General features: G+C 44.9%; 1 protein-coding gene across 5 annotated transcripts in view; it reads right to left on the bottom strand.

Moving 5' to 3' along the window:
* Positions 1–17,380: 17,380 nt before the first annotated feature.
* Positions 17,381–22,947, bottom strand: part of TCF20 (transcription factor 20) — a 168,598-nt gene continuing 163,031 nt past the window's right edge. For 4 of the 5 annotated variants that reach the window (XM_051636905.1, XM_051636889.1, XM_051636843.1 and 1 more), the window contains one exon: positions 19,093–19,669. In XM_051636905.1, the coding sequence (XP_051492865.1) occupies positions 19,652–19,669 (18 nt within the window). In that variant the 3' untranslated portion in view covers positions 19,093–19,651. Of the gene's footprint in view, positions 17,542–19,092; positions 19,670–22,947 lie in introns of those variants that run through there. The other variant, XR_007891313.1, reaches the window with a different exon arrangement.

The raw sequence follows: 22,947 nt of genomic DNA on the forward strand, positions 1-22,947 counted from the left end.
CTGGTCAGCACAGCACAGCCTTGGGGGAGTGGTAATGTCATCCGTCCTCCTCCTCCTCCAAAGCAAGAGCTCAGAGGTCGCTTTGTCCCTCCCTGCTGTGGCAGCTGCCGCAGTGGTGCCCTCCGTGGGACAGGGCTGGGTGAGGTCCAGGTGTTTGTGTGCCCTTTCCCCACAGCCGAGCTGGGATCACAGTTTACAACAAACAATCCAGTCTTGGTGCATTCTCGGAGAGGGTGATTTTTAAAGAGTTTATGTTTAAATGTGTTGCCTGCTTGTTTGCACAGACAAGTCAAGGCAGAAGCAGCTTCTCAACACAGATAATCCAAGTTTCTGTTTGCAGGGTGGAGGACTTGTTCCTCCAGCTCTTGAGAAGGCTCAGGCCAGGTCAAGCTTTCCTGTACAGAAAGCACTAGTCACAGAAATTAGCCTAAAACAGCGACCCGAGACTTTAAAAATCATTTATGTTTCTGGGAATAACAATCATGGTGCAACTCCAAATGTCAGTCAGCAAGATGACCTTGATTTTTGCAGAATACAGCTCAGCTACAAGGGATCAAGCCCAGGTATTGTGAGGAGCCTTGAATTTCCAGTCTCTGGGACAGCGGTTAATGCAAACACAATTATGAAGATAGTCAAAGTCACTTCCTAAAGCAGCACTGCTCCAAGCTCCAGGCATCTCTGCCATCAGAGATCAGTAGAGCTCACTCTTACGACAGCTAGTTCTAGCTAAAAAGAGGCAGTAAACCCATCCAGTTTGATCTGTGATCTCTGTGTGATCAGAGAAAAGCTCCTACAGGAGCAGTGATGGAGAGCTCAGACTGCCAAGTGGTGCAGCTGCAAGGGCTGAGCAGGCAGCTCTGGGACACAGCCAGGGCCTCCAAACGCCCCTTGCCCAAAGAGGCACCAAATACTCCTCCTCTGTGTGCAGGGGTCCCCTCACTGTTAACATTACCTTCTAAGTAATTCTAAGTGTTGGTATATAGTAGGAGAAGCTGAGAAGCTGTATTTGACAGTTCCTGATGGCCACGTACAGCTGTCCACAGCCCATGCCCAGCTCCTGGCTGGAGTTGCCAGTGGCTTCTGCAGATCTTTCTGTGGGGTCACAAGTTTGGCACGCTGGACACGGAGGTCACAGATGAGTGCCTGTTTATGAGAGCTGCTGTTTCAGTAGTTATCCTGCATCACATAGAGAATTCTTAGCAGAGGTGCAGTGAAAATCTTTCAGCGGCCAAAAAACACCCTTCTCTCCCCCTTTGCTTCAAGGCTGGAGCCAGACAGGAAGCTCTGGTCCCATAACAAGAATATTTTCTTAAGCTTTGAGAAATGTTTAATCAGGTTGACTGCTTTCCTTCTAACACCATTAGACGGATCCACCAAGCCTCAGAAATGTTTCATTCTGGAGGAGCAAAGCCTCTTGCAACAGCACAGATGGTCAGATTGAAGCCTGCAGCTCTCATTCCCTGGCTGTCCACCTCCCAGGCTACAGCCGAGCTGAGGCTGGTGGAGCCCCCAGAAACATTTCCTCTTTGGTGGCTTCTTCTGAGCCCAGAAAGCATGGTCTCCAAGGCAGTCCTAGACTTTTTTTGGTCCTTCCTCCACCTCCTTGTTTATATCTTCTGTCTCTTTTTACCTTCACTCGGATGACCTCTCTTCCTGACTGCTTCAGTGCTGGAAGGGGGCAAGGGCAGAGCAGAGGAGACCAGCTTCCCACTTGTCATTCACCCCTGCCAGCCTCTTGCAGCCAGGAAAGCCCACCACCTGCTCTGTGCAAGTGTCTCTGGGGAATTTTAGCTGAAAAACTGAGAACTCCATCAAGCGCACGCAAACTGGCTTTTCAAGTGCTTGTAACGTGGCCAAGTTTGAGCACAGTTTTAGAGAGCTGCTGCAATGTGTCTTCCTAACAGAAAGCTGCCTCCTGCCAAATCTTGTGTGTAATGCTTCAAAGCATTAAACTGAGAAAGGAAAATATCGCCAGAAATTTTTCTAATGGGTTAGGAGAAGGTCAGATAAACAATGGGTTTCTAAGAATGGTGTCAGCTATTAGAAAAGGATTAAAAAAATTTTGGCCAAGGGTTCCCGAACAAATTTAGCTCGAGGCTCAACCCCAGCTCAGGAAATTTTAGTCTCAGCTAGTTCATTGTGACTTTTTGGCCTTCAGAGGGGGTTTTATAAATTGGAAGTAGTGCTACAGCCTTAAGATGGACTGCACTAACAGCTTGCTCATAATAAAGCAGTCAGCAGAACTGAAATAGCCAAGACTTTCATAGTTACTGTTACTATGACTTATTGCCAGCCTTCCCACATTGCAAAGAAATCTGTTCTTCAGGCTTTTCTTCTTTAAATTTCCCGTAGCTTCCTACCTCCCTTTTTTCCTACATCAGGCACAGCAGATCAACTATCCCTGAAGCGAGTCTTACTCAGACTTTGCCTCTTTCAGCCATCCCACCCCACTCCATCCCATCTCCGTACACGCCCCTTGCTCTTAAAGAGCCACGACTCTGCACTTGATGCCAGAAATGAGGTGGTTCCCAGGCCCCATTTTTCACCCCAGAAAGAAGTGTTATGCTGGTGCTGTGAGATGTTAAGGAGCCAGGCTCCAGCAACTGCTGCCAAGGGCTTGGTGGTGCGAGCTGTGTTACCCTCCAGGTGTCAGCATCTGGAGGAACAAAGCAGCTGCTGAGGTGACGTTTGTTTTCTGAAACAAGTTACCCCCAGATAAGCCTCAGATACCCAAAGCAAACTGAAATAAGAGCAGAATAGCTTTAGCTTGACTTGATCCTTATTTGAGATGACATCAAGCTGATCTCACATAGCAAATGACTAGACCCTGGTAGTTACAGGTCCTAACCTCGGCATCCTCATCACGTTAGCTGGGGTTAGAGCAGAAATCAAACCAAGATGGCTTGGTTTTAATTACCAAATTCAAGTTCTGATTCCCCTATAGGCCTTAATTCCTCAGCCTGAAACATTTCCACTGTTACTTTCACCTGAGTTAGCCAAATGGACCTCAGCATGTGTGATTTCTGACCCCAGCATGGAGAGATTTTGAATCAAAGATCTGCTTTGCACAGGTCATGGCACCAGCAGTGGTCTCAAGTGCTTCCTGAAGAAACTGTTAAACCTCTATTATGTGGCCAAGCTCTGGGAAGATGCCTGCTTGTTCAGAAAATGACTGGCAGCAGTTGCCTTGACTCACACTCTCCTGTGAAACTGTCAGAAAAATATGACTTACGCCCCCGACACCATGGGCTGTCGATCTGTTTCAGCTGCTGGTTTTGGTTTCTTGTTCGTTACATTTCTTGAGAGCTGTGAAGATATTGCTTTGTCTTTTTATTTTTGGTTAAATACTGATACCATGGGGTTTTTCTTTGCTGTAATGGGAGCATCCAGGGGAATTTTTGACAGAGGTACTGACTAAAATACCTGGGGTTTTTTACCCCTCCGTAAGAGATGCATTTAAATTCAGATGGTGAAACTCATCCTGCTTTCCTGAAGTGTTGGGTCCGTGGGACAACTTTGAAAAAAATTAGGTGATTAAATCGGGGTTTGGATACCAAAGTGACAAAAGCACCTGGGTTTAAGTGTCCACCCTTGATTTGCCCTGTGAGTTAGAGGCAGGCTCTCAGCTGGCTGCTAGCTCAGTTCCATCCCTTGTAAAATGTGTATCATAGGGCTATTTGCCCAGTTGTGATAAAGCATCTACAAATCTAGGTGCAAAGTACATGAATGAGGACTAATATTAAATTACTACATAACAAAGAGGAGGGTTGCCAAAGATCTGGGAATAGAGGGTAAAAAAAAAAACAACAAAAACAAAACAAAACAAAATTTGCTCTTGTTCCAGGAATCATCTAACTATGATTTTTTTTTTTTCTTCTGGTAGAGGGAGTATTTCTCAGGGAGCATTTTGCTGCTGTTTCCTTGTGGATAAGATAGGAAGGATACTTGGGGATGCTTTTTTCCCCTCACAGTTAGGTCCTCAATTCTGTTATTTATGAATGAAAATTAAAAGGGAAGCTAATCTGGCTAAAAAGAGAATTGCATTTTTCTGCTGTGCTTCTGGCACCTCAAGAGCAGACCAAATAACCTTGGGTGATGCTGTGTCCTAGTAGGTAAGTCAGATTTCAGTGATAATTCTCTCTCTTTTCACTTTAAGCTCATTAGCCTGCGTCTGCTGGCTCCTGAACATCCCTGGCTTCCCAGGAAAGCATTCAGAGCTGCATGTGCTCCACACATCTCAGAAAGAAGAGGTGGAGAGAGGCATTTCCCTTAGATTCAGTAAAGGCAGAAGTGGCTCCTTCTGTCCACATCACTTTCCTCCAGGCTTGGTGACTGTGATTGCTCTAACGGAGAGAGTAAAAACATTCTTCTCCTGGTGAAGTGGTGCATCACCTACTTTGTCCAGTGAAGCCCACGCTCGGAGTGATGCCACCGCCGCTGTTTCGGTGGGTGCCACCAGGCCCTGCCTTGCTTCAGTTACGCGGCCATTTTTAACATGCTCAGCAGGTGCTGTTGCTCAGCTCAGGAAGCCTTTTCTCTTCTCGTGCCAGCACATTTTCCTAGCTGCTTTGTACAGTGAAGCTTGTGCTAGCTGCCCTGTTTCTGTGCAGTAAGGCGTGCAGATGTGCACCTCTCAAGCACCATCTTATTACGCGTTTGCCTTAGGCTGGGCGTGGAAGATCCACCAGATCCTACAGCAGCAGCAGAGCCATACCTAGTCTGGGGCCCTGTTGTGCTGGTCTCTCTAAAGGGGGACCACAGCAGGTATCTGCTCCCCCAGACTTAGACTAAACTGCAGGGGAGCTAAAACACAGGACATGAAACACAAGTCATTGCCTGAGTGAGCCCAGTCACATTTGGCAGTCTGGTCTCAGATGCGAGGCGTGCCGACCACCCTCTGTAGCACCAGCAAAAACGTGGCACTGGAATTTTTCCCAGGTTTAAAAGGGCAGTGGACACAGGTTCAGTTCATCTGCATGAACTTGGGTGTTTGCTATAGCTATTTATTAACCTGATGTAGCACCACGGACATGCATTTGCTGCTATGGGGCTGGCACATGTGTCATAGGTGGTGGGAAGTACCTGCAGGTTGGACATGCCACGGGCACGTGTGAATCACATGGCAGGGACAGCACTGGGGACATGGTTCCCACTGCCACAGTAAAAGCAACATGGTCCATGCTATCACTTCACTGGGAGAGCTTTCTATTTTTGCAACGGGCTCACGGCAGACTGCTGATGATGCATGCTCCTCCAGCCACTAGGACCCTTGTGGCTTCTCCTGGCAATCTGCACAAAAAGCAAGACACTTTTGGCTGCACTCACAAACAAACCTGCACAAATTCCAACAATCTCAACACTCCTGTCTTACTCCCAGGCACCCGAGGAGCCTCAAGGGATGGGAATTAATGATAAGAAAGAAAGAAAAAAATAGTGTTTGATAGAGAAATCCAAAGAGAGAAAGGAAGGAACAGAAAAGACAGCATGGTCCGGAGAGCAGACTGTCAGCAGCAGAGGCATGTGAACTGGCAGGCCAGGCTTAGATGCAGAAGATAATGTGACTGCTGCTCACTGGGTACAAATTAAGAAAGCCAACAGGATGTTGGGCTGCATCAACAAGAGCATCACCAGCAGAGATAAAGAAATCATCATCCCACTCTACTCAGCACTTGTCAGGCCACACCTGGAATACTGTGTTCAGTTTTGGTCCCTGCTATACAAAAAAGATGGGGACAGGCTGGGGATGGTCCAGAGAAGGGCCACAAGGATGATCCAGGGACTGGGGAGCCTGCTGTAGGAGGAACGTCTAAGAGAAATGGGTTTGTTCAGCCTGGAGAAAAGAAGGCTTAGGGGAGACCTTATTGCCAAGTTCCAGAACTTAAAGGGTGGCTACCAAGAAGGTGAGGACTCTTTTTTTACAAGAACTCACATGGAAGAGGTAAGGGGCAATGGGTGCAAGTTACACCTGGGGAGATCCCGACTGGACATCAGAAGAAAAATATTCACAATGAGAACAGTCAGACATCGGAATAATCTCCCCAGGGGAGTGGTGAATTCCTCAACACTGGACACTTTCAAGGCTCAGCTTGACAAGGTGCTGGGCTGTCTCATCTAAACTGTGTTCCTACTTAGAAAGGTTGGACCAGATGATCCTTGAGGTCCCATCCAACCTGGCGTGCTACGTTTCTATGATTAAATTGCTGATTGCTCTGTCAAGCAGTTTGCCATCTCCTGCACTCTGCCCTTTGTTCAGCACTCCATTAAAGCAGCAGCAGGGGATAAGCTGAAGAATGTACAGCAGTTCTATTAGAAAACTATACGTAACTTTAACAGCAAAAAATAAAATGTGCACAAAATTTGTCACAGCACTTTTTGGCAAAATATTAATCCACTCAGAAGTTAAAATACTCACACATACACTTTTGACGATCTAAAACCTCTGTTAATCAATTCCAAGAGCATAGTGTGCTCGTTGTTACAGAGCTTATTATTTTGCTGTTTTAATGAATAACACAGTGTCAAGATCTCATTAGCAAATTTTTCATTATTTTATCTGCACTTTTTCTGTCAGTATAAACAATGGGTTGAATACCAGTCACAGCGTTGCTAAGATTTTATCAGTGTTTTGGAAACAGAATATTGCTCTGTGTTACTATGACAGTGAAACAGGTTTTTATATTTGATTTGTGTGATGCTCCTAATGATAATTTAGAAATGTGCATCCAAATATGCATTGGAAACCGAAATGTAATTTTATTTTGTTATTAATAGGTAACACACAAATAACTTATATTTTTTTGTCTGAAACAGTGGCTCAGCCATGCCCACAGTTTGATTAATAACAGTGGGAGTATATGGAGTGAAGCAGAAGTGATGAAAATGCAGGCAAGATGTTGCTATGAAGTGTTTAGCTAGTGGGTTACCTTTGGTACTCCATCCCAGATGATCTGTAGGTTACTTTTGCTGATAGCAGCTGCTACAGTCACACAGCAACTGGACAGGACAAGCTTATTTTTCTGTGTTCACATTTACATTTTCTACAGCTACTTAACTGTGGTTTTGTGTTAACAAAAATTGCATCTACGAAAATACCAGAAGGTATCTATAAGGGGTGATCTTTCCACAGGAGGGAGGAAGGAACCAGATGTGCTGGCCACAAGGAAAACCGAAAGTGTTTTGTTCTGTGTTTTCTGAGCAGGCCCACAGACTGAACGGATGCCTGACAAGGGCACGTTGCCACGTTGTGAGCGGGAGAGAGAGGACAGTGGAGGTGTCAGGCCTGCAGTGGACTGACCCTGCTCTCCTCCTCCTCCAAGCTCCCTGCTATAAAGGACCTGCAGAGAAATATCACCATCCTGATCCTGCTGGTTCCCAGGTCCCCCAGGGACGGCTGTTTTCCTGTGCAAGTCTTACACATTTGATAGTGAAGGGCACCTCCTGTGATGACAGCTTCATGGCAGATGGATCCCACCACCTGAGTCCACCTGTGGAAAGAAGCACATCTGATTGTGGCGCCAGGAGGGAACAGCAGCAGGAGAAAAAGCTGCCAGTCCCAGCCAAGCTGTCTTCTGCAGTCTCTGGTGTGAGGGTAAGAGCCGCTGCTGATCATGCTGCCTTCTCCAGGTCAGTTGCTCCAGGGAAGCAGCTTCAGACCCTCAGGCCAGCAGTGCCCACTCAAGAGCCCCACACTGCGGGAGTTTTCGTCTGGGAGCACACGATGGGGCTGGAAGGGCTGCAGATCCCAGGAGAAGTCAATGAACAACAGAAATTGCTGCTGAAAAGCATTCAGAGCACAATGACAACATGCAGACTCGTTTGCACCTCTTATGTGCTGCTGGGAGCCGATGAGCCCGAGCAGCAGGCCCTGAGCTTCGGGCTGGGGCAGTGAGCAGGCAGCAGCGCTGCCACCGCCTCTGCACCCTCCCCTGCCACCGGCGGGTGCTGCCAACACCTCCCTCGAGGGAGAAGCTTCAGTCTTCTGCCTCATCTGCTCGGACCCTGCCCTGCAGAGCACAAAGGGCGGTTTCTCGTCAGCTTGCAAAAATCAAGAGATGCTTGCGAGGACTTCGGCTGAAACCTCTCTGTTTTCCCATGAGGGGCAGCAGAGCAGCCGCAGGGCTCAGCACGTGTGCGGTGACCCCTTCATACCGCCCTCAAACTGCCGCAAAAGGCCTTCGGCCAGGCAGCAGGTCCTTCCCGTCTGCCCCCCAGCCTCCTTTGTGCGTGGGCTTTGCTGGAGCAGGGATCCAGAAAGCCTTAAGTTGGCAGCAGCAGACAGCCCTGACGTCTGGTGCCCGCACTGGTGGTCGGCAGGGTCAGGAGGACCAAGAACCGGGAGGCAGCGGCGGCTCAAGGGTCGGCGGGTGAAGCAGGGAGAGGAGAGGGCGGAGAGAGGCCGGGGCTGCAAGAAGGAAAGGTAGAGCCTTCACACCCAACGCGCCAGGAGGAATTTTGCACCACATGGGCTTAGGTGAGGCGGGCTGGGACCTGTGGTTTCTAGACAAGGCAGAGATGGTTCAGCAGCCTGAAGAGTGCCCGTGGTAGGCATGGGAAGGTGCTGCTGCCTGGCATGCTCTGCGGTGTGCGTGGCCTGGGGTTTCTGTCCCATTTCCCTCAAGCGGGCTGGGCTTGACTGAAGTCAGGCTGAAAACCTTGGGTCTCTGGAGAGCACGAGCGCCAATGTCAGGAAGCAGTAAAAAGCGGTGAACAAGCGAAGAGTTTCAGTTAAAAGCTGCGTCGGAAACTGCATGAGTTCAGATTTGTTATTAAGAAAAATTTCCTCACCAAAAGGGTTGTCAGGCACTGGAACAGGCTGCTGAGGGAAGTGGTGGAGTCACCATCCCTGGATGTATTTGAAAGCCATGTAGATGTGGTGCTTAGGGACATGGTGTAGTGGTGGAGTTGGCAGTGCTGGGTTAACAGTTGGACTTTATCATCTTAAGGGTCTTTCCCAACAAGAGCAATTCTATGATTCTGTAAGAAGTACAGCTTTGAAGATGGAGACTCTGATACCTCTTTTCCAAAGGTTTCACACAGGCAGTTGTGTGTTCTTCCTGGCTGCAGAGAGGGATCATGGCACAGTTCCCTGCAGGAATGGGGTCCAGAATAACCACCTGCTGCTGCATTTCTCTGAGCTGCTCTGTAAAGCCCTGCAGGTGTGATGGATTTTGGATTAAAACCACTGCTAAATATTTTCAGGGATCCGTGCACTCTGACTGCCCTCACTTGTCACACCACTGCAAACTGTTGCATGTACAAACAGGATGGATTTAGACTCTTCCCTAACAGAGCAAGAAGCAAGTCACAAGCTGCAGCATTGGGAATTGTGAGTAGATATAAAGAAGAATCACTGCTCCAGGTGAATGGCTCAGTGCAGGGGTCCAGAGGGGATGTGGAGTTTCCACCCTGATTGTGCAAGGTCCTGAGCAACCTGGCCTAGTTCTGAGGTTGGCCTTCACTGAGCCATGAGGTTGGACCAGGGATCCTGAGAGGTCCCTTCCAGTGTTCTTTAACAGGATTTCCAGATAGCTTTAAAACATGAATGTGGACGGCAGGTAAAATGTTCATGTGTGTCCTTTTTATAATTGTCATGGTTGTTGACTGGGATTGCTGATCACAGACACAATCTGAATTCTTCTTTAACTCTTGTTCTACAGCAGCTATGCCTTTGTGAAGCAATGGAGAATATTCCCTCAGTTTGGGCAAAGAAAAAGCAAAACTGAAGAAGTCTGATTCTATTTAACAAACAAAACCAAACAACAAAATCCCTACAACAGAATTTCAGGACATCTGACCTGCTCAGATGATGCAGACCTGTGATAGGCCAAAAACCCAACTGGAGAAGTTGCTGAAGGGCAACAGCACCAAAAAAAACCCCACTAGTTACCAGGGGAGTAATCTCTGAGTGAGGCTGGAGGTGCTGTGGCTTCCTGTGCTGAGAAAGATGGACCAGCTACAGGTGGCCTTGGTTGCACCTCAGAGTGGGAGGGAGGGCTGGAAATGTGAGCTCCTGCAGCCCAAATCCTTTGGGCTACAACTCCAAAACACAACCCTTGAACAACTCAAAGATGAGCTAGGAAGACCAGGATGAGTGCCTGCAAGCAACACAGATGTGCAATACACAGACTACCTGAATGTAAAAGAGGGAGCAATGCGACTAGAGAGTCTTACAAAGACTCCCGTGATCAATGGAAACGAGGATTAAAACGAGGATTAAAACATCTCAGTCTGTTTGCACCTGTTATAAACCCTTGGGTGATTTTTGAATTATAGTGCCACAGGGCTTTTCAGAACAACTAGGGATACTTGTCTGCTCCAGCAATTACAACAGCCCAAGCTGCACAGGCTGCAGTAGAAACCAACCCCAAACACTCACCGTCAGTTGGTGCAGAAGCAAAAATGAGGGGGAAATAGAGGAGCTGGTGGCTTGTCTGTCCTCTGAGTTGCCCTGCTTTGTGGTTGTTACAAGTTTCTTTTGAGGACTGGTGCTTAGGAAGCTGTGGCCTGAAGTTACAAAGCCTGCTTAGCTTACTCTAAGGAAGGATTTTATGCTTTCATGAAGGCTGCCTGTTGGCTTGTGCCCTGGTGCAGTGCCCCGTGGGAGTCTTTTGAGTCATGACATTCAAGTTGCTGGAGTGCCCCTTGAACTCAGGACAGACCTTAGCTGTGTTTTTTACCACTCCCACCCAATATCATGCAAGCTGGTCAATGAACACAAACATTTTTTCTTAGCTATGGAACCCCTGTACTCATGCATTTCCAGACATCTGCATTTGCTCACAGATCAAAAGAGTAAGTACATGTATTCTTATAAAAACTCAAATTGGTATATCCTTAATGCACCCTAGTGATGAAAAAGGTAGGACTGAAGGCTCTCGGAATGGCCAGATGAAAAGGCTTTTCAGACAAGTTGCAGACTGCTCCTTTCTTTTGTCTTGCAAGGGACAAGAAAGACAAGTTCCACCAGGCCCTTCACTGAACCCTTGACTGCAGATCAGGAAAGGTTTAGGATTATGGTCAGGTACTCTCAAAGTCCAGGCAACTCCAATAAATGCTAAGAATAAGGGGCTAATCTCTCCCTCTACAGAAATGTTAAATACAGACTCCTGGTGTCTCCCCATCTCAAGCAGCTCTTTGAATTTGCTCAAATGAAACCCTAGAAAATTAACATCAGCATTTGTGCTGCAGAGTTTCTGTGGGTTGCTATTGTCTGGAGGTAGAAAACCAAGATGAATATGTGTGCTCTGAAGAGGGACCCACCAACCCAGGTGACCTCGCCTACAGTGGTCTCAAGTCTCTTCCTTTCATGTCTTAATACTCCCTAAAAGGAGCCCCAAGAACAAACCTTCCATGACTTCCTCTACTGACCTGTTTTCTATGGCTTTTTTCACACAAAGCCACTAGCAACAGGTTTTCTCACTTCTTATTTTTGAGAGGAACTTTGGTGCAATGTTCACCCTCAGCTCAGGGATGATGCCATCAAAAGTGGGTGATGGGCAGTGTTCAAGGCCAATGGGGCCACACTCCAAAGCAGAATTTATCCCACTTACTGGCAGCACACAGTCTCTGCTGCCCATTATTAGGGATTGGGAAAGTTCTAGTACTTTCTGCTTCTAATTTGTTAATCTTCTAGGCTACAATGATTCTGTGCAGTCCAAAAGATGCACCTTCTTTCTCTCTTCTTAGAATCATAATAGAATCTTAGTATAGAATGGCTGGAGTTGGAAGGGACCTGAAAGTCCATCTAGATCCAACCACCTTGCATGGGCAGGGACACTTCCCACTAGACCAGGTTGCTCCGAGCCCCATCCAAGCTGGCCTTCAACACATCCAGGAAGGGGGCACCCACAACTTCCCTGGGCAACCTGTTCCAGTGTCTCACCACCTTCACACTGAAGAATTTCTTCCAATGTCTAATCTAAATTTCCCCTCTCCAGTTTTAAACCATATCCCCTTGTCCTTTCTCTACAAGCCCTTGTAAAAAGTCCCTCCCCAGCTTTTCTGTAGGCCCCAAAGTTGCTTCTTCTGAAGCAACAAGCCACAAACTCCATGTTTGCTAAGTCCATCTTTCACAGTTGTCATAAGGAATGGTTACATTTCTGTTGTAATAGGATCTTTTCCAAGTCTTTTGTGTTCCTGTGGCAACACGCTGCTGTTGTTTTTCATAAAAATGAGTCATGTGGCTGAAGCAGGCCATGATGACTGCAGCCATCAATGCCCTCTTTAAGGCTGCAAATGCCCAATTCCATCTCATGGATCTGGAAGCTATTTCTTCTGCTTTTGGTTGCTGGGAATGTCTTCATCAGCAGTGTTGCACAAGCTTTGCTTATTTTCTTGCAGAGTGCAGTTCTCTGGTTTAATTTCCAAATGGTCACTTACAGTTACACTATCACCCGTACAGGCAGCAATTCCTTCTCAGAAGTTTTAGCCACAGCAGGACACTAGCTGAACAGGCAGACTGTAACCTCCTCATCTTGGTTTCCAAAGCAGCAATGATATTACAAAAGCCAGAAGTGTTTCATTAAATCACAGGCTTTTTTTCTGCTTATACACACGGTCCTTTCTTGCCTCTTTGAGATCCATTTCTACCTGCCGATTCCCTATTTCACCTTACAAGACTGGAAAATAATTTGCCTTCTTTTCTGTATTTCTTCCAAGGACAAATGGCAACACTGAGATCTGTATTACTCTTTAGATACTTTGATAACCAGCTGATTGAAAAGTGCATGAGAAGTAGAGTTATGTCCCACAACCCAGGTTGAGTATTTATGAATGGTAATGCCAACAGTTCCCCAAATAAGCTACAAATTATAAGAATCTAATGATTCTGAGAGGGAAACACAGTTCAGGTGCAGAAATGCAGGTGGAAGCCCAATTAAATTTTCCTAATACAAAGGCTATAAAACACACACTTTTCCCTTTTTAGTAAAACCATTAGATGTGGTGATGTTTCTTTGATACATTTGCTTCCGCTCGCAGGACTCTAACTACACAATGCACTTATCTTTACAAAACTATACTTATCTTTAGCGTAAATGCAGAGCACTTCCCAGCTCCTTCCCTGAAAGCTTCTCTGCTATTTTTTGCTGGTCTCCACTAAAACACGTGGCACTGAAAAGATAATTTCAGTAAGACTCAGAGAACCATTGCCATGATGCACCTCAAAGCCAGGGAGCACTGGCCTCCAAACCCACTGCGACCTCCCAGTTTGATTGTTAGCTGTTCTAGCTACAACCCAGAAGCCACTAATGTAATGCAGGTAGTATTTGCAGAGGACCTGGATATGTTCACGTTCATTAGTTAGTAGGTGCATGCAGGTTTCACTGTGCAAATGAGTACACAGTCAGCTTGAATCCTGATCCCCAGCTAGAGTGCAAGATTTCCTTCCCAGGAGGCTTGCTGTGAGCTGAGAGAGTATTTTTCTTCTTTCAGATTAGGTGGATGGGAGATGACTCTCTCTAGGGCTGCTAAGAAATATCATCACTTCTGAAGTTAGCCAGGTAAGGTCAAAAACCTGAAAGCAGAGCATTTAAACAGAGTTAAGCAATAAATGATATCTTGATTTCAGTAAAGCATTTGACACCGTCTCCCACAGCATCCTTGTAGATAAGTTGATCAAGTATGGGTTTGATGATCAGGCAGTGAGGTGGATCAAGAACTGGTTGAAAGAAGTCAGAGAGTTGTAGTCAATGGGGCAAAATCTAGTTGGAGGCCTGTGACTAGTGGAGTCCCTCAGGGGTCGGTACTGGGACCGGTGTTGTTCAACATCTTCATCAACGACCTGGATGAGGGTACAGAATGTACCCTCAGCAAGTTTGCTGATGACACCAAGCTGGGAGGAGTGGCTGACACACCAGAAGGCTGTGCTGCTATTCAGCAAGATCTGGACAGGCTAGAGAGTTGGGCGGGGAAAAACCTGATGAAGTTTAACAAGGGCAAGTGTAGAGTTTTGCATTTGGGGAAGAAAAATGTCATGCACCAGTACAGGTTGGGGGCTGACCTGCTGGAGAGCAGTGTAGGTGAAAAGGATCTGGGGGTCCTGGTAGACAGGAGGATGACCATGAGCCAGCAATGTGCCCTTGTGGCTAAGAAGGCCAATGGCATCCTGGGGTGCATTAGAAAGGGTGTGGTTAGTAGGTCAAGAGAGGTTCTCCTCCCCCTCTATTCTGCATTGGTGAGGCCGCATCTGCAGTATTGTGTCCAGTTCTGGGCCCCTCAGTTCAAGAAGGACAGGGAACTGCTTGAAAGAGTCCAGCGCAGAGCCACAAAGATGATTAAGGGAGTGGAACATCTCCCTTATGAGGAAAGGCTGAGGGAGCTGGGTCTCTTTAGTTTGGAGAAAAGGAGACTGAGGGGTGACCTCGTCAATGTTTACAAATACGTAAAGGGTGAGTGTCAAGAAGATGGAGTTAAGCTTTTTTCAGTGATGACCAGCGATAGGACAAGGAGTAATGGATACAAATTGGAGCATAGGAGGTTTAAGGTGAATATCAGAAGAATTTTTTTTACTGTGAGAGTGACAGAGCACTGGAACAGGCTGCCCAGAGAGGTTGTGGAGTCTCCTTCTCTGGAGACATTCAAAACCCGCCTGGACACCTTCCTGTGTGATGTACTCTAGGTGACCCTGCTTTGGCAGGGGGGTTGGACTAGATGATCTTTCGAGGTCCCTTCCAACCCCTAGGATTCTATGATTCAATGAATAAATTACAAAAAACCTCTAGAGGACAAGGGGAAGGGGAAGCAATCGTGGCTCTCAGTATAGCTCCATGAAAGAAGCCAGCCAACAAGCAGTGCTTTTCCTCTAATTCTGGCGTCCTTCTGTAGAGGTACTACTAGGATGTGGGTCCCACTTAAGAAATTAAATCTCACAAGAAGACTCTGTAAGCAGCACCCTTGTCACTTTCCAGCTGACAGGAGTGAACCTTTTGGATCCAACCAAAAATACATGAAGAACAAAAAATTAAACACTCACATATAGAGATACTGACAGTGACTAGTTCACTGACATTTATGCTGTAAGGAAACCTTCCTTCCTTCACATCTAGCTGAATAGCACAGGTTAGTTGGAGAGCTGATAAGGCAGGCTATCCATATGGACGTAGTTTTTCAGTGACATGCATGAGCCAAACTCCCTTCAGCATGCAGCAATGCCATAAAGTACAGGACTTACTGGTTTCCCAGTTTTCTCATTGTGACTTCTGCCTTCTACCTTTATTGAATAAATTCTGACTCACTATGTACTGCAGTAGCTCTGTCTCAAAAAAAAAACCAACCCAACAAAACCAAACACGTTTGTTAGAAACGTTACACAGCCAAGCCAAGAATCTCATCCTGTTTCACAACAGATTGCTAACCCAAAACTAAGGCTGCGACTACACTTTCAGCTTCTCATAGGAAAGCCAGTACAGCCACATTTGCCACATCTTTGTATTTTCCACATCCGTAACTGAACCTGGATTACCTGTTCTTTTTCATACAACCTATAACCACATAAAAAAACCATCCAGACGAACAATGATTTATTCATCCTCAACCATACAGATCCATCCTGCTCCACTTCCATAGATCTGATATTTAAACTCAATTTTCTACACATTTAGATATACAACTACTTCCTCCTGTCATTCTGGTAAGCCCAGGACTAGATCAGACAAACCAATTCTGTGTCCCTCTACCAAGTATTTCCACCACATCCAGGACAGACACTGCACTCAAAATGGCCTAACTTAATTCCTGCTGTAATAACACTATTATTAGACATTATAATTTAGAAAGGTTATGTCAAGTTCAGCCCCAAAGTGTTCTTTCTGCAACTGTACCAGTTTAATTAAAGGTATTCTCTCTTTGCTACATTCCTATGTACATTACAGTTCACACTGCACATTAACCAGTCAAAATACCCCAGCTGTTATTTAATTGTCTATATCTTGACAAACTATTTTTTTTTTAAAATGCATGTCCCACCAAAAATGTGTTTCTTTAGCTTGGCATTAGGTGGAATTCATGAACTAGATGCACAGCATTCTTTGGCAGATGCTTTGCCCTGAACCCCTTAATGTTTTGTTTCTGTACTGTTAGACATCAACAGTTTGTCTTGTTCTAAGACTGATTCAAAAGGTTCAGGAACATCACAAACCCAGGTAAAATTCCCATCCATACCTATGTGATACACAGGTTAGGGAGGATGGCCACCACCTTCTACAGCGGCAGCTGAGGCTGCTTTCTCCTGCACTGCACAGACTCTACAGTCCTCTGCTTGCCAAGGGTAGATCGCACATGCAATAAAATTCCATGAAGAACTGTATCCATCAGCAGCTCCTGGTGTTGAGATATGCTTGCTGTATGTATCCCAGTTCCTGTGGGAAAAGTTCTTTTACCCTCATCTCCAGCTGAACACTGATCAGCTTGTACTGATAAGACATCCTTTGCATGTTGAGTCCATTGCAAAGCCTTTATGGAAAGAATTCATCTTTTTCTTTCACCTTGTTCAGCAGTTTTGACAGACCCGGGTTAGTTGCTGGAGCTTCCTTTTGACATGGCAACCACACACTTTGCAAATGCTGTTAAAGCATCATTACATTTCCCAGGAAACGGGTAAGTCTCTCTCAGAGATACTGGATGGGAGTCAGTGTGGAGAAATACTTGGAAAAGGAGCTGCCTTATCCAAACACTCATTAATTCATTCCTCATCCAAACAGGTAATTCCCAGGGGCCTGCAGGCCACTCATTTTCTTCTTGATATCTCTGTTTCTTATTGCACTGGCTGTGGGTCAGTTCTGCTCCACGAATTCTGAAGTAGCCAAGATTTAAGTAATTTATTTCTTTCAAGCTTGGGGTATCCATGATATCAAACTTAATTGCTTCTGCAAGATGGAGCTGATAAGCATTTTGTACAATCACTTTCAGGTCACTTCATATTTTCTGAGCCAAAAGAAATTTTTATTTCCAACTGGATTTTGAGTGCTCTGGGTCATTTCTGGGTTCTCCCAAGAAGCCATTACACATTGTTTTAGATTCCTCCTGGCTTGGTTTTAGAGAATTGTGGCAGCTCTGCTTTCTGTCAAGACTTGACCTGCAAAGACGACCAATTTGCAAGACCTCTCTCTACCAGAGAGGACACCCCTTACCTCCAACAGGGCCGACAAGGGGCTACACAGCAGCTCACTGGAAGGGTTCCAAGCATTCTCCGCTGAGAAACATTTCTCATGGAGTCAAGTGTGAAACTGTTTATTTGCTTTAGGTAACTCCCACTGCTTTCCAACCATGGTGCATGAGGAGCTCATGAACCTCCAAAACAACCGCAGAGAACCCACAAGGAAAAGCTCCCAGGCTCCCTCCCAGCTACCCAAAAACCTCCCTCCAGTGTGACACCACCCTGAAAAGCCAAAAGTATCAAATCCAGCAGCTTCACCACGGTCCTCTGCTGTTGTAGTACTAGAAAGCTGAGTCTTCACCAACATAAATCAATGCAGTAATTCCTTTTTTTTTGTTTGGGTTTTTTTTGTTTGTTTTTTTTCCAGAGTAGGTAGAATAGAACAGACACTAGGAAAAAAAAAGACATTTTTTATTCAGTTGAAAAGAAGTCATTTACTCAATCACATTAACTATGCTAAAAATGATTTTTTTCTGACTACACCAGCAGTTAAATATTTTCAGCACCAATTCAGGACACATTAGTGACATTTATCACAACAGGTCTATTTCTTAATGTAGAAGGACATACTAACTTCAGTAGCTGCTACTGGGAAAGGAGTAAGCAGAAGACTGCCCTTTCTTTCCAAATACTTATCAGTGAGAGTAGCAACTTCTAGAAATAAATAACTGCCAAATTATCTCCCAAATCTTTAAATCGATCCTTTAAAAATAGAGTTAAAATAGATATCTTAATATGAGCTATCATAGATATTTTTTTTTTATGTGCTGAATACTCTAAAATGCGAGTAGTTGAGCAAGCATCCAGTACATAACTTCTTAAAATAGTTCTTCCCTCCCCACAGTATCAACCCCACTTCTTTATCCAAGTCATGCTGGTTTGATCCCTATCTCTAGTGACTTCCCAGTAAACACCAGGCTGTTTGATATCGCTAGGAGATGCTACCATCCTGTGAGCCAAAGAAGTCAGTGACCTGGTGAAACATCACCAACTCACACAAACAGAAAAGTCATCCAGTCATTGGCTCCTTATCTCTGAACATCAAACAAATCCTAAGCTTTAATTTTTAAAAGCTTTTGTGGTCTTCCTCTTGCTGGGCCAGTTCAGAAGGTCACCACTGAAGGCAGAACTGATGAAGGCAAAGAAACCAAAAAGCAGCAGATAGTACTGTCTCTCTGTCCTTTTAAACAAATCAAGTTCGCACAAAACAAAAGGAGACAAGGTTAAAATGAAGTTTATTAGTTTTTTTTGGTTTTTTTAAGCTTTTTTTATATAAAACTGTTTGTGAAACAGCTATTTTATTCCCATGGCAGAGTGACCCCTGAAAGATGCACTAACCCCTTTCTTAAGGCCTTAATAAGAAAAAAAAAAAGAAAAAAGAAAAAAAGTGTTTTTTTCTTGTTGTTCCTTAAATCCGAATGTTTTAAAATAATATAATTTACAAAAAACCCCACTCCAAATAACCATATAGTGTAGGCTGTTACACTGGCATTCCCTCTTCCTTCCTTAGGAAAAGCAAAACATAAAAAAGGGGCTAAGTGGATTATTCCTCATCAGTTTGAAGCTACATTGACTCCACCAACTTTTAGACTTCCTTTCTAGTTCTCAAACCTGGTAGGCAAGCCATATCTTCCTCCCACCTGCCTTCAAAACTGAAGGCAGCTTTCTTGGAATGGTTGGGGGGGCATGTTGTTGCCACAAAGGGCAGATAGTCTTTCCCCTCCCCATGCAGAACAGATGTTCCCACATGAACAAGGTGTATGGGATATACCAAGCAGCAGCTACCTCTTCATTAATCTCTCAAGTCATAGATGTTTTTCAAGATTCCATTATTAGTATATAGTGTTTCTCAAAAAAGGTAAGCTCCCTACCCCACACATACACAAGTACTGACACCCCATCACCTGCAACCATCCAAGACTTCTTCCCACCCCCTACAATTTGTTTTATTTGCCTTTTAAGATTGAACTCATTGTGAGAAAGAAAGCAAGAGAAAGGGAGTCAAGTCCTGTTTGGAGTACTCCAAGTTCTGCTATCTTTCCCACAAAACGTTAGGCTCCATGAGCTTTGCTTTCATTTTGGATTTAATATTTACTTTAGCTACTGGCTGTTTTGTGGTTTGTTTTTCTTTTTTTTAATTTATATGGGTTTTTGTTAGTTTTAATCAAAAGCATCAAAAGGGATATAGCGCACCTTTCATTTAAAACAATGTCTTTCAAGACTAAAAAATAGATCTTTATATATATATATATTTATCCCTCCCTCTTTAATTCCCCCCACCTGTTTCCTTTTTCCCCCTCCCCTTCCCACTGTCACTATGGAGATTGTGTCCATGGAAACAGCTGGTTCAGACTCCTTGGTCAGATTCTGTGATGTCATCAGTCTTGAGTGTGATGTAAGAATTTATGAAGGAAGTGCTGGCATTGGCAGGCACGTCGAGAGGGGGCATGGCTGCACAGTGGGAGAGATTCCATTCAGTCACGAATGTCCACCGCTTTTTTATCTCAACAGCCTAACCTGAAAAACAAAGTGAAACATTAAGATTGGAAAGGCTTGTTCCTTCCCTCCACCTGCCAACATGCCGCCAAGGCTTTGGAAAAACCCACTCAGCTGCCTACCTCAGCAGTAACACCAAGAGCTCTTTAGTTTTGTGGACTAAAAACAGATGGAAGCACAATGATGAGCAGTTCATAAAAGCAAATCCATGTGATAAAAAAGTATTAGCTTAACAACCTGCAGAAAATGAAATAAGGCCAGCTAAGGAGGAGGTCCAGCATGACGGGATGATCTGAGCCACGACAGCGGCGCGTGGCACTTCTACAGAACAGCGACCTCCAGCAGCCTGAAAGCAGCTCATTTGCCTCATGTTTGCTCCTCATCTTGGCTACAAAAACTGGAAACGGAGCGGCCACACGTATTCATGTGGGATGACAGCTCTGGGATTCCATGCTGCCCCTCAGGGACTGAACTAGACATTTTCATACACATCACCATGCTACCATCTGACAGTAGTTTTCATTGAATATGTAGCAGATAGTGAAACTGGTCTAAAAAAAATTACAGGAGTCCAGCTGCAGGAACCTGGGAATCTGGGAAATGGCTAGCTAGATGTCACTAACAAGTTCAAGGTAAAGCTACAGTTAAACTAACTGGAAGACAGGTAATATTTTTTTCTGTTGCTTTTTTGTTCTAATTATTCAATTACAGTGGTGGTGACAGTTCATGGAAGGACTAAGCTTGTGATGTCTTTCAAGAGAAATGTGGAAACGTCCGAGTGCCTGACACACTCTGTCTGTCCAGAAATTTTCTGAGGCAAGAAAATTAACTCCAGGAGTTTGCTAAATTGGTGGAAGCTCAGTTCAAATGAGAAACTGTAGACAAAGCTGGAATACAGTTTTTCTAAGCCACAGTTCTCATTCTTAATCTGCACAGCCAAGAAAGCAAAGCTTGAATTAATATAGTCCTTTCTTCCCTTCTCCGACACCACCAGTGAGCCCAGAAGCAATTTGTTTACCTAGTAAGGTTAACCCTTTGATATAACTTAGATAAATCAATCCCTCCCCACCAGCTACCAAGCTTAGGAAAAGGAAAAAAGCTCACAACAGAAGCACTGCACATGGAAAGCAGTTAACAGCATTAGAGGTGTGCCTGGGAATGAAGCAATACGCATGTCCATTCGTAGCTAGCAATTAAACTCCAGGAACCTTAACTAAGTGTGACAGAGAAGTCAATGCTGTTCTGATTATCAGCACACCAATTAGATTACATCCCAGCAAGCCTACCTCTTGGCTGCAAATATCCCCTCATACAGGGGTGCCACGTTAAGAGCAAAGAACGAGGCGAGTATGGATGAAAAACAGATGGGTAAGCCATGGAGCTACAGCTCAAGAGGAAAAGAGGGAGGTTCCTAGAGAGCTCAGGCAGCTGACCTTTGTGGTATTCATTACTGTGCAACTGTGAACCCTTGCTGAAGGAGTGTCAAGGCCGTGTTGCTGTCTCTGGCTCCTGTACAACTGCAGCTTGCCCATGCCTGGAATCAGTCCAGAGCATTAGGCACTGCCTCAGGGAGGAAACAGGCTCACCGCACAGAGAGCATCCTTCCCCGTTCCTGGACAAGATCCAGAGCACCAGACTCACTCTCACAGTCACTCTCCAGATCTGGATTTCATCCAAATGTTCTAGAGGCAACTGGCTCAGGGAAAGAGAAGCAACAGAGACAGAATACACTGACTTGCCTGGATGCGATCCAACACGCAGGATTTTTCTTAACTTGCTGGGCCTAGGAGTGAACCAGGACTGAAACTGCCCAATAATGTAACAGCTGAGAGCCCATTCCACCTTACACTAAAGCCCAGCAGAAGGACAGCTCCTGTACTGCCAGCACTGCTACAGAATTCCTCTAAACTTCTTTAATTTACATAGTAATGCAGTTATTATTATTATTATTACTACTATTATTATTATGTAATTGAATCTTTTAGATTTGCATTATTTTTATTTTGAGATTCAAAGTCAGGCTGGAGAACATCTTCAAGACATCAGCTACAAGAGGGGGAGGCTAAATCGGACCTGCAAAAGAACTACTTGTGGAAAAAGTGGATTTTGAAATAAATTATGCCTTAGAGAGATGTCTAGAGCACACTGTAAACATGGTGTAGAGATACCACGGACTGTAAGGTCTTAAGCCAATACATTCCTGTGATATTTTAAAAAAGAGTTAGCACTGGACAATAATGGAGGAAACAAAGCTGTGTCGATGTCTCTGGAACACAGTAATGTTCACCACTGCCTTAAAGCCAACGATCCCCCCCGCCAGAAAAAAAAAAAAAAAAACACAAAAAAACCCCTGAGAAGACTTCTGTAGTGTTAAACAATTGTAACAGATGCCCTGTCTGTAGGACTATCATCTTGTTTTAACATTATGAATTACATTGCCTTTTACACTCTACGGAAAAGAGAAAAGCTCAAAGAATCCCAATGATCTTTAGCATGGAAGGAAAAAAGTGACCCAAATAATCAACTTTAAATAAAATTGTTTGCATAGTAACTGTTTTGACAACTCTCCAAAGCAAAGAGAGAATGCTGTTAAAAATGAAAATTCACAGAACACAGCAGAGGTAACACAAGTTGGCAGTCTACAAAGAGTTTACATGAAACAGTACCTGTTTTCTGCTACTGCACTAAAAAACAGAATTCTATTATTAATCCCTCATCCTTCAGAGAAAATACTATTAAGAACCCTTTACAATTACTTAACTTGAGAAGATTTTAAGTTAAGGGAGGTGCCTGGGAAGAAAGGGACAGCAGTGAGGGAAGGGGATTTTTATAATCAGCTCAGAGAACAGAGATGAAAGAGCAACTTCACTTGCATGACTGCAAGAAAAGGAGACGCAACCGCCTTGAGAAAGAACTAAGCAGTGAAATGAAGGCAAGAGACCTTCTTAGGCTGCAGCTTATGGGAAAGGGTGTCAATAAGCATTAATTTGAAACCAAACATTTTATTTAGACCTCCCTGTTGCCACTTGGTGGCAATGCACTTGGTGAAAGTAAGAAATGCCAACCTCATCCTAACTCCCTTGGGTGCTAACTCCCACCTCTGTGCAACTCCCTCCTCCTTGTACAACCAGGGTATTTGCCCAGCCACACAGTGAACCACATGAAGAAAATGACCCAATTTGGAAGCTAATGTGACAAAATGTAGTTTCATACAAATTTAATTCCCTGGTAAGTTCACACATGGCTGTACGAATGCTGGGACAAAGGAGGAGGCAGGAAGGAAGAGCAGCCAGGGGAGC

Source organism: Apus apus, chromosome 1 (assembly GCF_020740795.1).
Source record: "Apus apus isolate bApuApu2 chromosome 1, bApuApu2.pri.cur, whole genome shotgun sequence".
Classification (NCBI taxonomy): Eukaryota; Metazoa; Chordata; class Aves; order Apodiformes; family Apodidae; genus Apus; species Apus apus.